Source organism: Ixodes scapularis, unplaced genomic scaffold (assembly GCF_016920785.2).
Source record: "Ixodes scapularis isolate PalLabHiFi unplaced genomic scaffold, ASM1692078v2 PGA_scaffold2__306_contigs__length_199485367, whole genome shotgun sequence".
NCBI lineage: Eukaryota > Metazoa > Arthropoda > Arachnida > Ixodida > Ixodidae > Ixodes > Ixodes scapularis.
The window spans coordinates 84,956,622-84,969,253 of NW_024609857.1; the positions used below are offsets into that span (position 1 = coordinate 84,956,622).

The following is a 12,632-nucleotide window of genomic DNA, read 5'->3' on the forward strand; positions in this document are numbered from 1 at the left end:
ACACATTTTCCAATGCATCCCTTAGGCCCCTTAGGCCTCAGGTGAAAAAAAAAACAAAAAAATATGAACAAGCAGTGGCAGAAGTTCAGGCGCATTCCCGGAGCAGCAGATCTCGGAAAACTGCGGAAACCATTATTTCATCAAACAAATTCACCACATTAATTTTAGTTGGCGCTACACGCCGTCTAAATGTCTTTTATGCGATTTGATTGCTCTCCATAGAGATTTATTCAAAATAATCAAAATAATGCACAGTCAGAGCAGATGTTTATCAATTTTGATATTTCAAGCATAAAATTTATTTAATATGACTTTTATTTTACTACAACCCATAAGAAAACATGCCCTGATTTGGTAACTTTTATGCGGCACTTTACTCTACGACTTCACTGCGGAGCTTATCGATCAACAAAAATGGCGACGAAAGCCAGTAATGCCCTTGATACGAGAGCGGAGCTCGCTGAACTCGTCAAGCGAAAAGCTGAAATTGCGGTAGGTTTGTCTCCATCCAATCGAGAAGTCACTAATGTCTCCCTTGAGGCACGTTTCAGTGTTCTGCAGATCAGCTTGGTGCTTGTTTCGAGCTGAAACAGGCAGCCATCAAAATGGCGGGACTTCAATTTGAGCCCTGCATGCTCGCAACCCGCGACGCCAAAGTGCACGTGCATTTGTTTACATTTGAGTTCAGGTTCCCTACCGCTAAACAGGCACTCGCATTCTTTGAAGGTGAAGGTTTAAGGTGTGAAGTAATATATTTTAATGTTCTGTTCTCCTTTTACAACACGAAACTCGACTCTTCTACAATGCTCTCTGATCGGCGAGTGTTGGTTACTTTCACGTCTTGCGTCCAGTTGCGAAACTGATCTTAAGATGATGGGTCTTCGACATGTGAAATGCCACCTGAGTTTAAACCACCTTCTTGTGTAAGAAACACATCGAATACCGTAGAAATTAATTCGATGTTGGCCTGCCACCGTAGTTTGTCTCTATCTCTTCAACTTAAGTTTCTACGTTTCTTAGATTATGCTTGTAAGTTACTAGCGTCTGTTTCTGGGCTCCTATATGAATGTGCTCTCGTGCTAACAACAAGTGATGTATATTTTGAACTGTTGTTCAGTGCATTATTTGTGTAGCAACTGAAAAGCATTGTTATGGCTAAGCCTCACAGTCTGCGCGTGTTGCTTTGACTTGGGCTGCAGGAGACTTTGGCCAACCTGGAACGTCAGATCTATGCCTTCGAAGGCAGCTACTTGGAGGACACACAGCTCTATGGCAACATCATCAGAGGCTGGGACAGGTATCTCGCCCCAAACAAGTAAGTGACCCCTGCTTGCGTATGCAATACATGCTTTGCACGTGACATCATATGACACCATACCAACCGCCACTGGTTCGTACCATGCTCCTGTGCCCAAACTTTCTGTAGCAAATATTTGGCACCATGGAATTTGTTCTTCACGGCAAGCCTCGACGAGAAGAAAAATGTTGGTAGTGTGAAATGTATGCTGCAGAAGGTATGGGAACAGGAGGATGGTGCGGAGCAGTGGCGGCTGATGTGACGTCAATGGAAGCTATGTATAAATAGCTAAGGCAGTCCAACCTGTGATGTTATCCTATGAGGGGTAGCTAAAACTACCTGTTCCTCACCATCTATCACAGAAAGGGGCCCTGTTTCAAGCTTCGTTGCTAATTGATGCTGTTGTACTTTTTGGAGCTTTCACGAGTGCTATCATGTATACATGCCTTTTTGCACCCACATTAGATGAGAACGTTGAACACCTGCAACCACCATGCTGGTGGTTGAGTTGACAGTCGTTTGCAACAAGAGCCATGGTAAACCGCACCGCGTTAGGCTGTAGCGCCTTCGAAGGCTGCTACCCTGAGGACACACAGCTCTAGGGCAACATCATCAGAGGCTGGGATGAAACGATCTCAACGATTGTTTCATCGGCATGCCCTGCAATAGAGTAGCCGTCAAGTTATAGAAGGTACAAGTGGCAGGGAAGGGCTGCAGCCGCACATTGCCGAGTTTGCAGGACACATTTTGTAGTAGCGGGTGACGGCACTTTGCATCTACCTTTGCTCGTTTGTGATGTGGATGCCCTTTGCTTTTCACTTCATCCTACCGTGTCCATGCTTCGAGTGCACGGGTGGACCTCCCTTGCCGAGTATGGGTGAGCGTGTCGCGCCGCAAATTTCCGGGCTGCAATCGTTCAGCGGGGGAGGCCAAGTTTACTCTTGCCAAAACACCGCCACCAGGGCAGTGGCCTACGCCCTCCACAACACTGTAACCCTTGTGTTGTTTAGCAGTGATATGCAAAATCGGAACGGCCTCGCTACTTGGAAAAGGCTATCAATTGAGGCTCCTAGAGCCGCTCCTCAGAGAATAGCAAGATTTCAGCGAGTTGCACGCCTTGAACCACGTAATGGGGTTTGTTTTGCCAATACAACAGCCCTTCACATCAAAATCTTGCTTTTTTCAGAATATGAATACTTTCTACTCGTAGCACGATCACGCTCATGGTGAAAAATACCGTACATATTGGCTGAATGTCATCATTGAAAGCTCAGCATTTGGTTTTAAGCTCACATGTAGAAGACTAGGTACTTTTCGTATAGATCCGATGCATGTCAGTGCATGTCTAATCTGTGAGAGGCATCTTACACTATGGTAACTGCGTGCGCACGGTGCAAAGTCAACCACCAGTATAGCTCAGGGCCCCGTCCTCCTCTAGCATGATGTCACGTGCAAGCTATGTATAGTCTCGTTATGAGAGGTGGGTATCAGTTTCTAAAATTGTAGGTTATTAATATCTGTTTTTGGCTATTTATGTGCATTTATGACTATTGTATTCTCCGGTGTTAAACTTTTAAACTTATATTTATTTTCTTTTAAAATTTTTGTTGGTGCATCTTATACAAAGGTGCAACTTATTTTCCTTTTTTTTTTTAAGTATGTAATGGTAACTGACAATGTACCGTGTGGGTTATACAGTCGACTCTCATTAGTTCAAACTCCAGGAAGCTACAGCCTTTAGTTTGAAATATCAGAAGTCTGAATTATCAGAAATCCATCCAAATATGATGTGAGGCAAAGTAGCAGTTTGCTATAGGAGTAGCTACACATACTAAGCAGATTTTTTTTACTTTCTTCTACACAGGCCTATTTATAAGCAGGCGCACACATAAAACATTGGTGAAATTCAAAGCAAATAGTGGTTTTGGTAGAAGATTTTCTAATTGATTATTGAATAGTTTCTCCGAGCCTTTTACTATTGTTGTACCTTGCTAGAGTTACAGTTACAAAATTAAAAGAGAGACCTGGTACAGTCAGAGTTATCTCGGTAAAGTACGGCCGTTACTTTGTCGTTACTTTGCAAAAAAAAAAAAATATTAGAAAACATTCAAAAGGAACTTTTCTTAATAGGCCTTTAAATTAGCATAGATTTTTCAGGAGACATTGTGTGGTTCACGGTAGTGAATCAGATTTTTTTAGAAACTAAGATGTTCTCTGTAGTCAATATAACATGTTTGGTTCTTCCTATTTTAATCGTTGCCATAAATAGATCCTTAACCAAGACCATAATTCAAGACAGTATTGGATAAATACACTATATATGATTAAAGCACTTTTTCATAGTTTCTCCTTGGGCAAAATTACAGGCAATTTTAGCTTTTTAAAATTTTAGGCTAGCAGGTACCTGCTGGTGATCCATGAAGAACTTTAAAATAGGCGCGACCATCATAAGATATCCACAAATACAACAGTGCACGTCTAGATCTTGGGTATATGCAATCATGGTGTGAGTTTACAATCGGTCGATTCTTATTTTGAATTTCTTTTGTGGGGCGAAATAGGACGGAAGCAAAAAAATTGTGCAAGTGTGAAGTCAATAATGATGTAAGTCATACCTTGCAATCAGCTTTGTAGATGTTTTCTTATGCCACTCCAATCCACTCGTCGGCTGAATCGTTTTCTACTGCGTGCGCACAATCTTTCATGAAACATGAAGCTTCTCTGGAAAACTTGGAGAGGAATGTTGCGGCAACATTCCTTTGTCAAACCCGCTGAACACGACAGCGGTTCAAGGAAGTACTCATCGAGGTACGAACGACCACTGCATGTAGTATTTCAAATGGTTGTTATAATTTTTTTTCTGCCACTTCGATCCTAACCAGATTGGACACGTTTGCACTCCGCCATCTCACCACCTTAGCTAGAAGAGACCACCCGGAAAGCCCACGACGTGACTATAAATCAACTGATGCCAAGTGCCCCTGGTCCCGGCTAAGGGCAATGTTTTAATCTTAAGAAAATGCACAAACAAGCAGAACAACACAGACGTTTTGAGCAAATACCCTTTTTGAAGTGACAGGGCCCAAGATGCAGAGCAAGGGGGGGGGACCTTGACATCTCCAAAAAAACATGCGTTCTCCCACTGAGCCCAGGAAGGCAAGGTGAGGGGAGGGGAACCACCGAGCAAGGTGCCGAAAAACACTTCTCGCATGCGTCTGAGAATTCGAGGATGGGGGAAGACTTCGGGAAGCCAGGCGGCCGCTCACGTCGACAGGGTCTCCCTTCCCGACCTCCGTATACTATCCTTGCCGTTTTATGTGACTGTTCTCCAGACTGTTTCTGCAGAATTTTTTGCTGTGCCCGTCCCATATCAGGACTTGGGACTCTCTCACGTATTGCGAGACGATTTGGTGGTCATGTTTGCAATATTTTGGCACATAAATCGAGAAGTGACTGTAACGCCGTTACAGTTATTTGAAAAATAGTACTGAAAAACATAACTAGTTACCGGTGAAGTGTTACTAGGGAGTAGTTACTGTCCAAGACTGCTCGCAACACAGCCTGCACGACGCTGTCCGCTAGGCTGTTGCTTTTCCTTGGGAAGCCCATCTCCTTCTTTCATTGTGACTGGGGTGATTTCCAAGTTTTTGGGTCACATACCTTGGAGTTTGGGAAATCCTACGCTTGTGTCTCGTTTCATTTGCCCCTGTAAACCCATTTCTTGTCCTGCACTGAAAATTTACTCCGAAGAACGCCGAACCTCTGGGGAAAAATGAACCCCGAAAAGACAAAACCCCAATCATTGTGTGCTTACTCTCCATCTGTGTTTCCTTTGTTGTCTTCATGAAGCCGAACTCCGCAGTTTTTGATGCATTCTCGAGTGGGAAGCAGACGTGTGGGTTTCCAGGACTCTTTGTCCAGCAGCTGCCTCTTGAGTGTCTGAACCCTTTGTTGCATTAGCATTGGAAGTTTGAACAATTTAAATAAGTGCCATGCAATGAAACATAGAATGTGATACAGTTGGCATAGACATTGCAATAGCAGGTTACTCACTGTTTCTTTTTATTTGGTATAATTGAAAAGTTATTGAGATCACTAGTGTGATCAAATGAGCTACTCGTGTGAATTGATCTTAGTAATAAATATTAGTGTTCATTGCTGCCGTGTCTAACAAAAACAAAACAAAAAACGATCAAACCAATTATATAATTATGAATATGATTCCTTTAAATATTTTTTCTTTCCTAGAACAGTAATTGACTAGAACAACCTGCCAGCTAATGTCGTTAATGCAGCCACCTATTCTGACTTTTGCGACGTTTTGTGTAAAGGAGTGCACCATGGAGTATTTGTATCTATGTGTTTTCCACTCCTGCTACAACCTCGAAAGAGGTTAGCAGTAGTAATAAACAAAAAACAAAACAAACAGAAAGCCGACATTGTTTTACATAAACTCCGTCGTGCAGCATTTGCTGGTGCAGCGATAGATGGTGGCATAAAGTGATGATTTAAAGAAGTCTCTTCTTTGGAACTGTTGTGCAGGAACACAAACAGCAAGGCAGACAAACGAAACAGGAAGTTCAAGGAGGCTGAGCGGCTGTTTTCCAAATCTTCAATCACGTCCATATCTGTAAGCAGACTTTTTTTAGTAAATATTTTCTTATGACATCTAATGCTGCGGCACGTTTACGCTTAAAGGCCAATGTGCAAGCAGCTACTTCTGCCCGGTAGGATAACCGTTCCCCAGTTTCCTTCTCATTCTCTCCTTCCCGGAATGGAATATATAAATTTAAGGGAAACCGAATGTGCATGGGTGCTTTCATCTCAACTCAAGCACGGGCTAAAAATCAAATTTTTAATTTTGAGAAACAAAACAAAAAATGTATTAGGAGCATTTTTTGAATGAAAGGGTGCAAACAGCAAGCTTGGGCTATTTTTTGTTTTCAGGTTACTGTTGGCCATAGAAGCGGCCGAGGCAGAGGTGGATTTAGCATTTCGTTGCCCTAAGCAGCCTTTAACAGTGCCCCCAACCCCAGCTCCCCATGGTCAATGACTATGGGGAGTAGAGGTTAGGGGGGGGAGGGGGGGGGACAAATAACTACATTTGGAATTAAAATTTTAAAAACTAGCTAGATTTTGAGCTAGAATTCTCGAAATAGCTAAATTTAGAGCTAAATTAAAAAAAAGCTTTGTTTTAAAAATTAAAAAAAATTAGCTAACAAAGCAAGTTTTGCGCATTGTTCATACATGGTGCGAAGCAGTTCTTAAGAGATTCGGTTATTGAAGGAAAAAGCGATGCCTTTGGCATTTGGAACGTGTATGTCTTGATAAGATAACAAATATATAATCCAACATTCACCTGCATATGTCTTAATTATCAACATAAAGGGGGAAATTCGGAATGCTCCGCGAGCAGCCGGACTTGTTTTGCTACGGTCCTTGAGGTGAAAACAGGTATAGAATTCCCAAAATAGCTAAGTTCGAAGCTTAATTTTAAAAAATTATCATAAAAATAAAGTAAAAAAATTTGGGGCAGCCATGAATTGGCTGCCTTCAAAATTCTGCCACCCTATGCATCTGCCTACTTTCTTTATTAGTAAGTCCTTCCCTGTGTCTTGGGGATAGCGTGTTGGACTTATTGCTATTTTGTCACTTCTCGGTGTATTTTGTGACTCTCAAAATAGATTTCGTTGTATTTGGGAATAATTTCTTCAAAAAGTGTCGCACTGTTTGACAATCTTGGGCAAACTTTGGCAAGTTCTTATGTGTGTCCTGTTCAACATATTTTAACGACCTCGACATCTCCAAAAAGGTCAAATTTAGCTATTTGCATTGAATACAAATCCAATATTATATGTACAAAATTAAACCAGTTACATGCATTTGAATGAACGAGTGTCTAAAAAATCCTAGCAAAGTTGGGATCGACTTTCTCAGAAGCCCCGTTTCCTTTTTGTTAGAACTAATTTTTTTCAATTCGTTAAACATAATGAAACCTGTTTCAAGGGTGTTACAAAAGGTTCCCAGTGCAGTAATTTGAGAAGTGACAAAATAGAGAGTGGTCAAACATACAATCCCTAACAAATGGGAAAAACGTCGGTTTTTACCTAGGCTGCCTCAGTGGTCAATAACTTGAAAATGAAAACTCAGCCAAGCTTGCCGTTTGCGCTTTCTTTTATTTCAAGAACGCTCCCAAAACATATATTGTTTTAACATCAACCTCAAAACTGTGCTTGAATTGAGATGAAAACACCCATATACCAGGCTTGGAGAGTGAAACAGGCCATGTGACTTTTGGAGTCTTTAGTGTCAGGTATCTCCGTCCTGCTCCCCTGATGTTGGCTTAGTTTCAGCTTGTATTTCACGGCTTCAGCAAAGCCTTATTTGGGTGTGATGTTTTCACTACATGTTCTAGTGTTTTGCACAAAGAAAAGAAAAAGAGGCCGCATCTCCATATGGTGAATGATGTTGATTGGGGTGAAGCTCTGGTGGTGCTGATGATACTGATTTTATTGTTCATAGGCAGTGCTGATGGTGCTGATTTTTTTTATTGCTTATAGGTAGAGCTGAGTTCCGGGTTGCGCTTCGACTTCATTATTACTGCTTTATGGTCGATGAAATGCGGAGCCAGTGGTTCTTCTAGCGGATCAGCTGGGATCCACTAGAAGCTGTAGGAACGCATCTCCACCGCTTAAAGGGATACTACAACGAAATTTCGGCGCTCATTTTTCGGTCTATATGTGTTCAAAAAAGCGGCATCACATCGGACATACCAATATCTTGTTAAAAAAGTCACGAAAAGGAATTTTAAAACGAATTAAACGATTAGCAAAGAGCACCTGGTGGATGTCGCTAACGCCTCGCTTGTAATGCCCGTCTAGGAACCTTGACAGCTAGTGACGGAGGTTGTCTCGTCTCCGGCCACGACGAGAGAAGAGGGGCAGGAGGAACTCCCCTCTTCCCGAGAATGCCTTTTTGTGTGTTGCAGAAGTCGCTATTGTCCCCCTACAAGATTACAGAAGATTAACCCATCACTCAAAATTCGTACAAAAGCAGCCGCTTCGGTGGCTGGAACGACTAGGCCATCCTCTCGACGTCAGCCTCGCCGTAGCTTTGCTCGTCTTGAGACGACCTACGTCACGATTGCGTTGGATGTCACGTGGTCTCCGCTGGGCCTTCTCCGAGCGCTTGCCAGAGGGGGCCGTTTATAACGAAAAATACAGCCACCAGGCTCAAAATACAAACGTGCGATTGTCATTTACGGATATTGTGGATCATATTCAACCTATTTTTGAACACGGCGGGAATATTTCAAATTTCGTTGAAGTATCCCTTTAAGTCAACCGTCTATGTCAGAAAAAGAATTTTGGTATGGATCGTGGTTATATGCGCAGTTGAGCATTTGACCGCAGCGCCCTCTCGTCTATAAATGTTGAGCCAATGCATGCAAAGTTTAATGTGATTATATACGCATTTGACCGCAGTGCCTTCTTTTGTATAGACGTTGAGCGGCTACATACAACATTGGAGTGTAGCGTAGTGGTTAAGACGTCTGCCTCGTAAGCAAGCGATCCTGAGTTTGCGGGCGTATGTTTTTTTTTTTTTCTAAAGTGGGCCGATCCCGGAGGCAGTGCAATCGATGTGAGCACGAACGCCAGACAAGGCTAGACCCTAAGGAGCTTTGCCCCTAATACAGAGCATTCTGGTAGTTGTCGGTGGTCCTTGTGATGTGATGAAAATGAAAGCTACCGCAATAACCTGAGAGATGCCCCACCTTCGAAGGGCAACCCACCCCCTATTTTTGGCACGATTTGCCATTTATTTCATAAAACACCAAAAGGTAGCCCACCTCTACAAATTACAGGGCACTGATCAATGGTGACCTCAACAGAAATGATGTTACTTAGCCACGGCGGGAGATAAACAAACATTGCTGACTGGGAAGAACAGGCGTCTTTGGTTCATCGCCCCTCCGTGCAGTCACAAATTTTGCAGGTTACAGAATCTAGACCTAGCATTTTTTTCATATTTCCTCGATCGCACATCGAAAGTTAGCCCACTTCTTAATTTCACCCAATTTCCTTTGTGATTTTAGGTGGGCTATCTTTCAAGATATTATGGTAATTCTCCTAAATATGTTTCCTTTGAAGTGCTGTTTCGTTTGTGTATGGGTGTTGGTGAGTTAAGCGGACCTGCAGGTTCTTTTGCTCAATGGCAATACAATTATGGAGGCTAACAGTCCGCATTTTTATTTACTTACAGGCGGTAAGCGGCATCATAGAGAAGGACGACAGAGGTGAGTTTTCTTCGTTCAGCTTCAAGGATTTCGTGTAATTTCTTTGTTTGTCCCCTATTTTCAATATCTATAAACTTGTCTGTACTCTCGTCATTTCTCTTAGGGTCATGTGCAGTTTCAAAAGGGCAACTCCGGTAAATTTTTCCTAATTGAAACAATCATCTGGAGTTTAGTGTCACCTTCAAAGACGATTGTACAAGTATTATGACGTGGGTATCTCTAAAGGGTCATTAATCTGTGCACAAAAGTTCTTCATGGACTGCCCACGCCACATACGCATTGAAGTCGGTACGCGTTGAAGTCGGAGTGCTGCGGTTGCGCTGGGTTGACAGTATGAACCGCTTTGTTATTAAGTGTTAAAATAGTTGTGCATTGTGTCTGGCGGGGACAAAGTTTAATAGTTTTTAAGCTCGCCATTGTTTCGTCAGGTAACAACAATGATGAACCCGTGTCGTACTATGCAAGAAATTTGATTTCCCGATCATGTTTGTCACTGTATCGTCACGGTACATATTCTACAGCGCCGCTTCGTGCGCTGTGTTTGATTTTGTGCCAGTAATGCCTATAAACTATGTCAGCAGTGACGGGACAAACTGAAATACCATTCGACACTCGTCGGTATGCAGTGCTTATTTCGTTAGAGAGATAGGCTCCAAAAACATTTCATCCCCCATCATATGTGTCAATAATATTTCCGGACCAGTGTTTGGAGGCAGTCTGTACTTGCTAAAGAAAGATTCGGATGGTACGCAAATTGAGAAATGGGAATGTAAGGAAAAGTATGATGAAACTTGGAATCACTTGGCAATCAACTTTTGAGTTTGGCAGATTATGTTTGCTTTCTTATTTGATCAGCCTCCTTTGGACATGGAAATCGCCTCTCTTCACATATGGGGCTGCCGGTAGGCAGTAGATTACTGCAAAATGAAATGCCGGAATTGTTTTTGATCAAATTAATTAATGCAAGATAACTGGTATGTCTCAATCAATAAAGAAAGGAATCATAATTTGCAAAAAAAAATTAAATCATTCATTTTTTTAAATTTATATCAAGTATAAATCGGATATCTATATATTATTTCAATCACTTTACCTAAAAAAAGAAATTTGTTTTTTAACAAATTAACTTTTTTTAGTAATAAGTTAAAAAACAAATTACTTACAAAATTTTCCATGCCCTTTTTAAGCACGGGAAATCAATTCTGCAATTTGTCCAATCACTGAGCAGTGTAAAAGAAAATTCCACAATTTAATTATATTGTAAAGTGCAGTGAAATTAAAATATTTTTTCTTGATGTAAACCATGTTATAGTAGAAGAAAAGGAGCACAATTTGTTTGGTTATTAAGAAAGCTTCATTTGCTGTAATACTTCAGCAAAACAAGATAAGAATAATTTCAAAGTTTATGTGAAAACCCAGAGGAACTGAATAATGGTTAAGAGTTGAGCTTGTTGGTACATACTTGTAAATATATCAGCTTGAACTTTAGAATTAAACTAGAACACAAAGAAAGAAAGGACAGTCAGCTGTGTGTCCTATCCTGTTCTTTCTTTCTTTGTGTTCTAGTTTAATTCTAAAGTTCAAGCTGATATATTTACAACCCAGAGGAAACAGCTACTTCCCACCACAATGTTTTCTATCAGGTTCGTGCACACATTGCCACTTTTGCAATTGCTTCTGAGGCTGGTTCCAAACAAAGTGAAAGGTCTTTCGGCTGCACCAGAAGTTAAAAGCAGCAAAAAGGATTCAACGACATGATATGGTAGCTTTTGAACTTGAGAACGGTTCACGTGTTGTTTAACGGCAGTAACTTTTTTTTTTTTTTTTTAAGGTGCGCAAGGTGGTGGCGTACTGTAAAGTTCCGAGAGAACACCCGCCTGCAAAGGACTGCCCATCCCTTTTTTCTGGATACATATCTGTAACAGAAAAATTCCGAAACATTGCCCACCCCCTGATTCCCGTTGGTCGTCACGCGATGTCGACGGGAATCGCATCAACCGCATAATTTGCGCACGTCCGACAAGCGAGTTTATAGCGGTTTCCCGCATTCTTGTCCGCAATCTGTGTGCGCGATATCGTCTTCCATAACATGCGAGTTGTTCCTGCTTGTATATTGCACCGTGAAATGCGAATCTGTTGCATCCGCAATCTGCGGTATCTGTTCCCGTGACATAAAATTTCTAGCAGATTCCTTCGCTGTTGTCCGCGATCTGCGCGCGCGATGTCGATTCCACGCTAGTTGGTCCCTCGTGTGTATTACGTCGTGAAATGCAATTCTGCTGCGTTCATGATCTACGGTATTTGTTCCCGTAACATACAAGTTTGTAGTGGATTCCCGCGTTTTTGTCTGCAATCTACGCGCGCAATATCGGTTTCCGTGACAGGCAACTTTGTAGCAGGTTTCCCCGTGTTTACTGCACCATAAAACTTGCATCTGCTGTGGCCGCAATTTGCAGTATTCGTTCCCGTGAGATGTGAGTTCTCTGTGGGTTTCCGCGGGTCCTTCACACTGGGAAACGAATCTGCTGTGTCCGCATCCCGTGGTATCCTTTTTTATGACACAGGAGTTCATAGTGAATTTCCACATGGTTATCGCATTGTGAAACGAGCCCATGATCCGCGGTATAAGTTCCTGCATCACATGGTTTGTGGCTGGTGCCAGGGGGTTTATCATTAATTTTTATAAAGTTTTTCTGTGGCATCAACAAAGATAGCCCACCCCATGTTTTCACCATTTATCTCTTCATTTTAGGTGGGTGTTCTTTCCCGTAGTTTCATAAAAGAGGCTCGTGATTGACGAAACTTATCTTGTCACGAGTGACGATGTGACAAAACAAAGAATAGCCGAAGAAACTGAAGCGTTAAATGGGGCAAACTTGGGCCCAAGACAAAAAGGAAACAAAAGGTAACAACAGAGCGTCACGGGCGTCGGAAGTCGGCGTAACAGCAGGATCGAACGCTGGGGTGAGACTTACTTTGGCTCGCCACACGAAGCCCCTTATGTGCACATATGGGCTTCTGGAATAATAGGCGAAGAAG

At 42.1% G+C, this 12,632-nt stretch overlaps 2 protein-coding genes across 3 annotated transcripts in view; both read left to right on the forward strand.

Annotated features, from left to right (window-relative positions):
- LOC8026620 (mitogen-activated protein kinase kinase kinase 15) overlaps nt 1–12,632 on the forward strand; it is a 468,648-nt gene that overhangs the window by 117,987 nt on the left and 338,029 nt on the right. The gene's annotated exons all lie outside the window — the stretch shown is intronic.
- LOC8025426 (chromatin modification-related protein MEAF6) overlaps nt 402–12,632 on the forward strand; it is a 44,301-nt gene continuing 32,070 nt past the window's right edge. The window contains exons 1-4 of the mRNA XM_029966935.3: nt 402–492; nt 1,200–1,315; nt 5,840–5,927; nt 9,560–9,593. Of these exons, the coding sequence (XP_029822795.2) occupies nt 415–492; nt 1,200–1,315; nt 5,840–5,927; nt 9,560–9,593 (316 nt within the window). The 5' untranslated portion in view covers nt 402–414. The remainder of the gene's footprint in view (nt 493–1,199; nt 1,316–5,839; nt 5,928–9,559; nt 9,594–12,632) is intronic.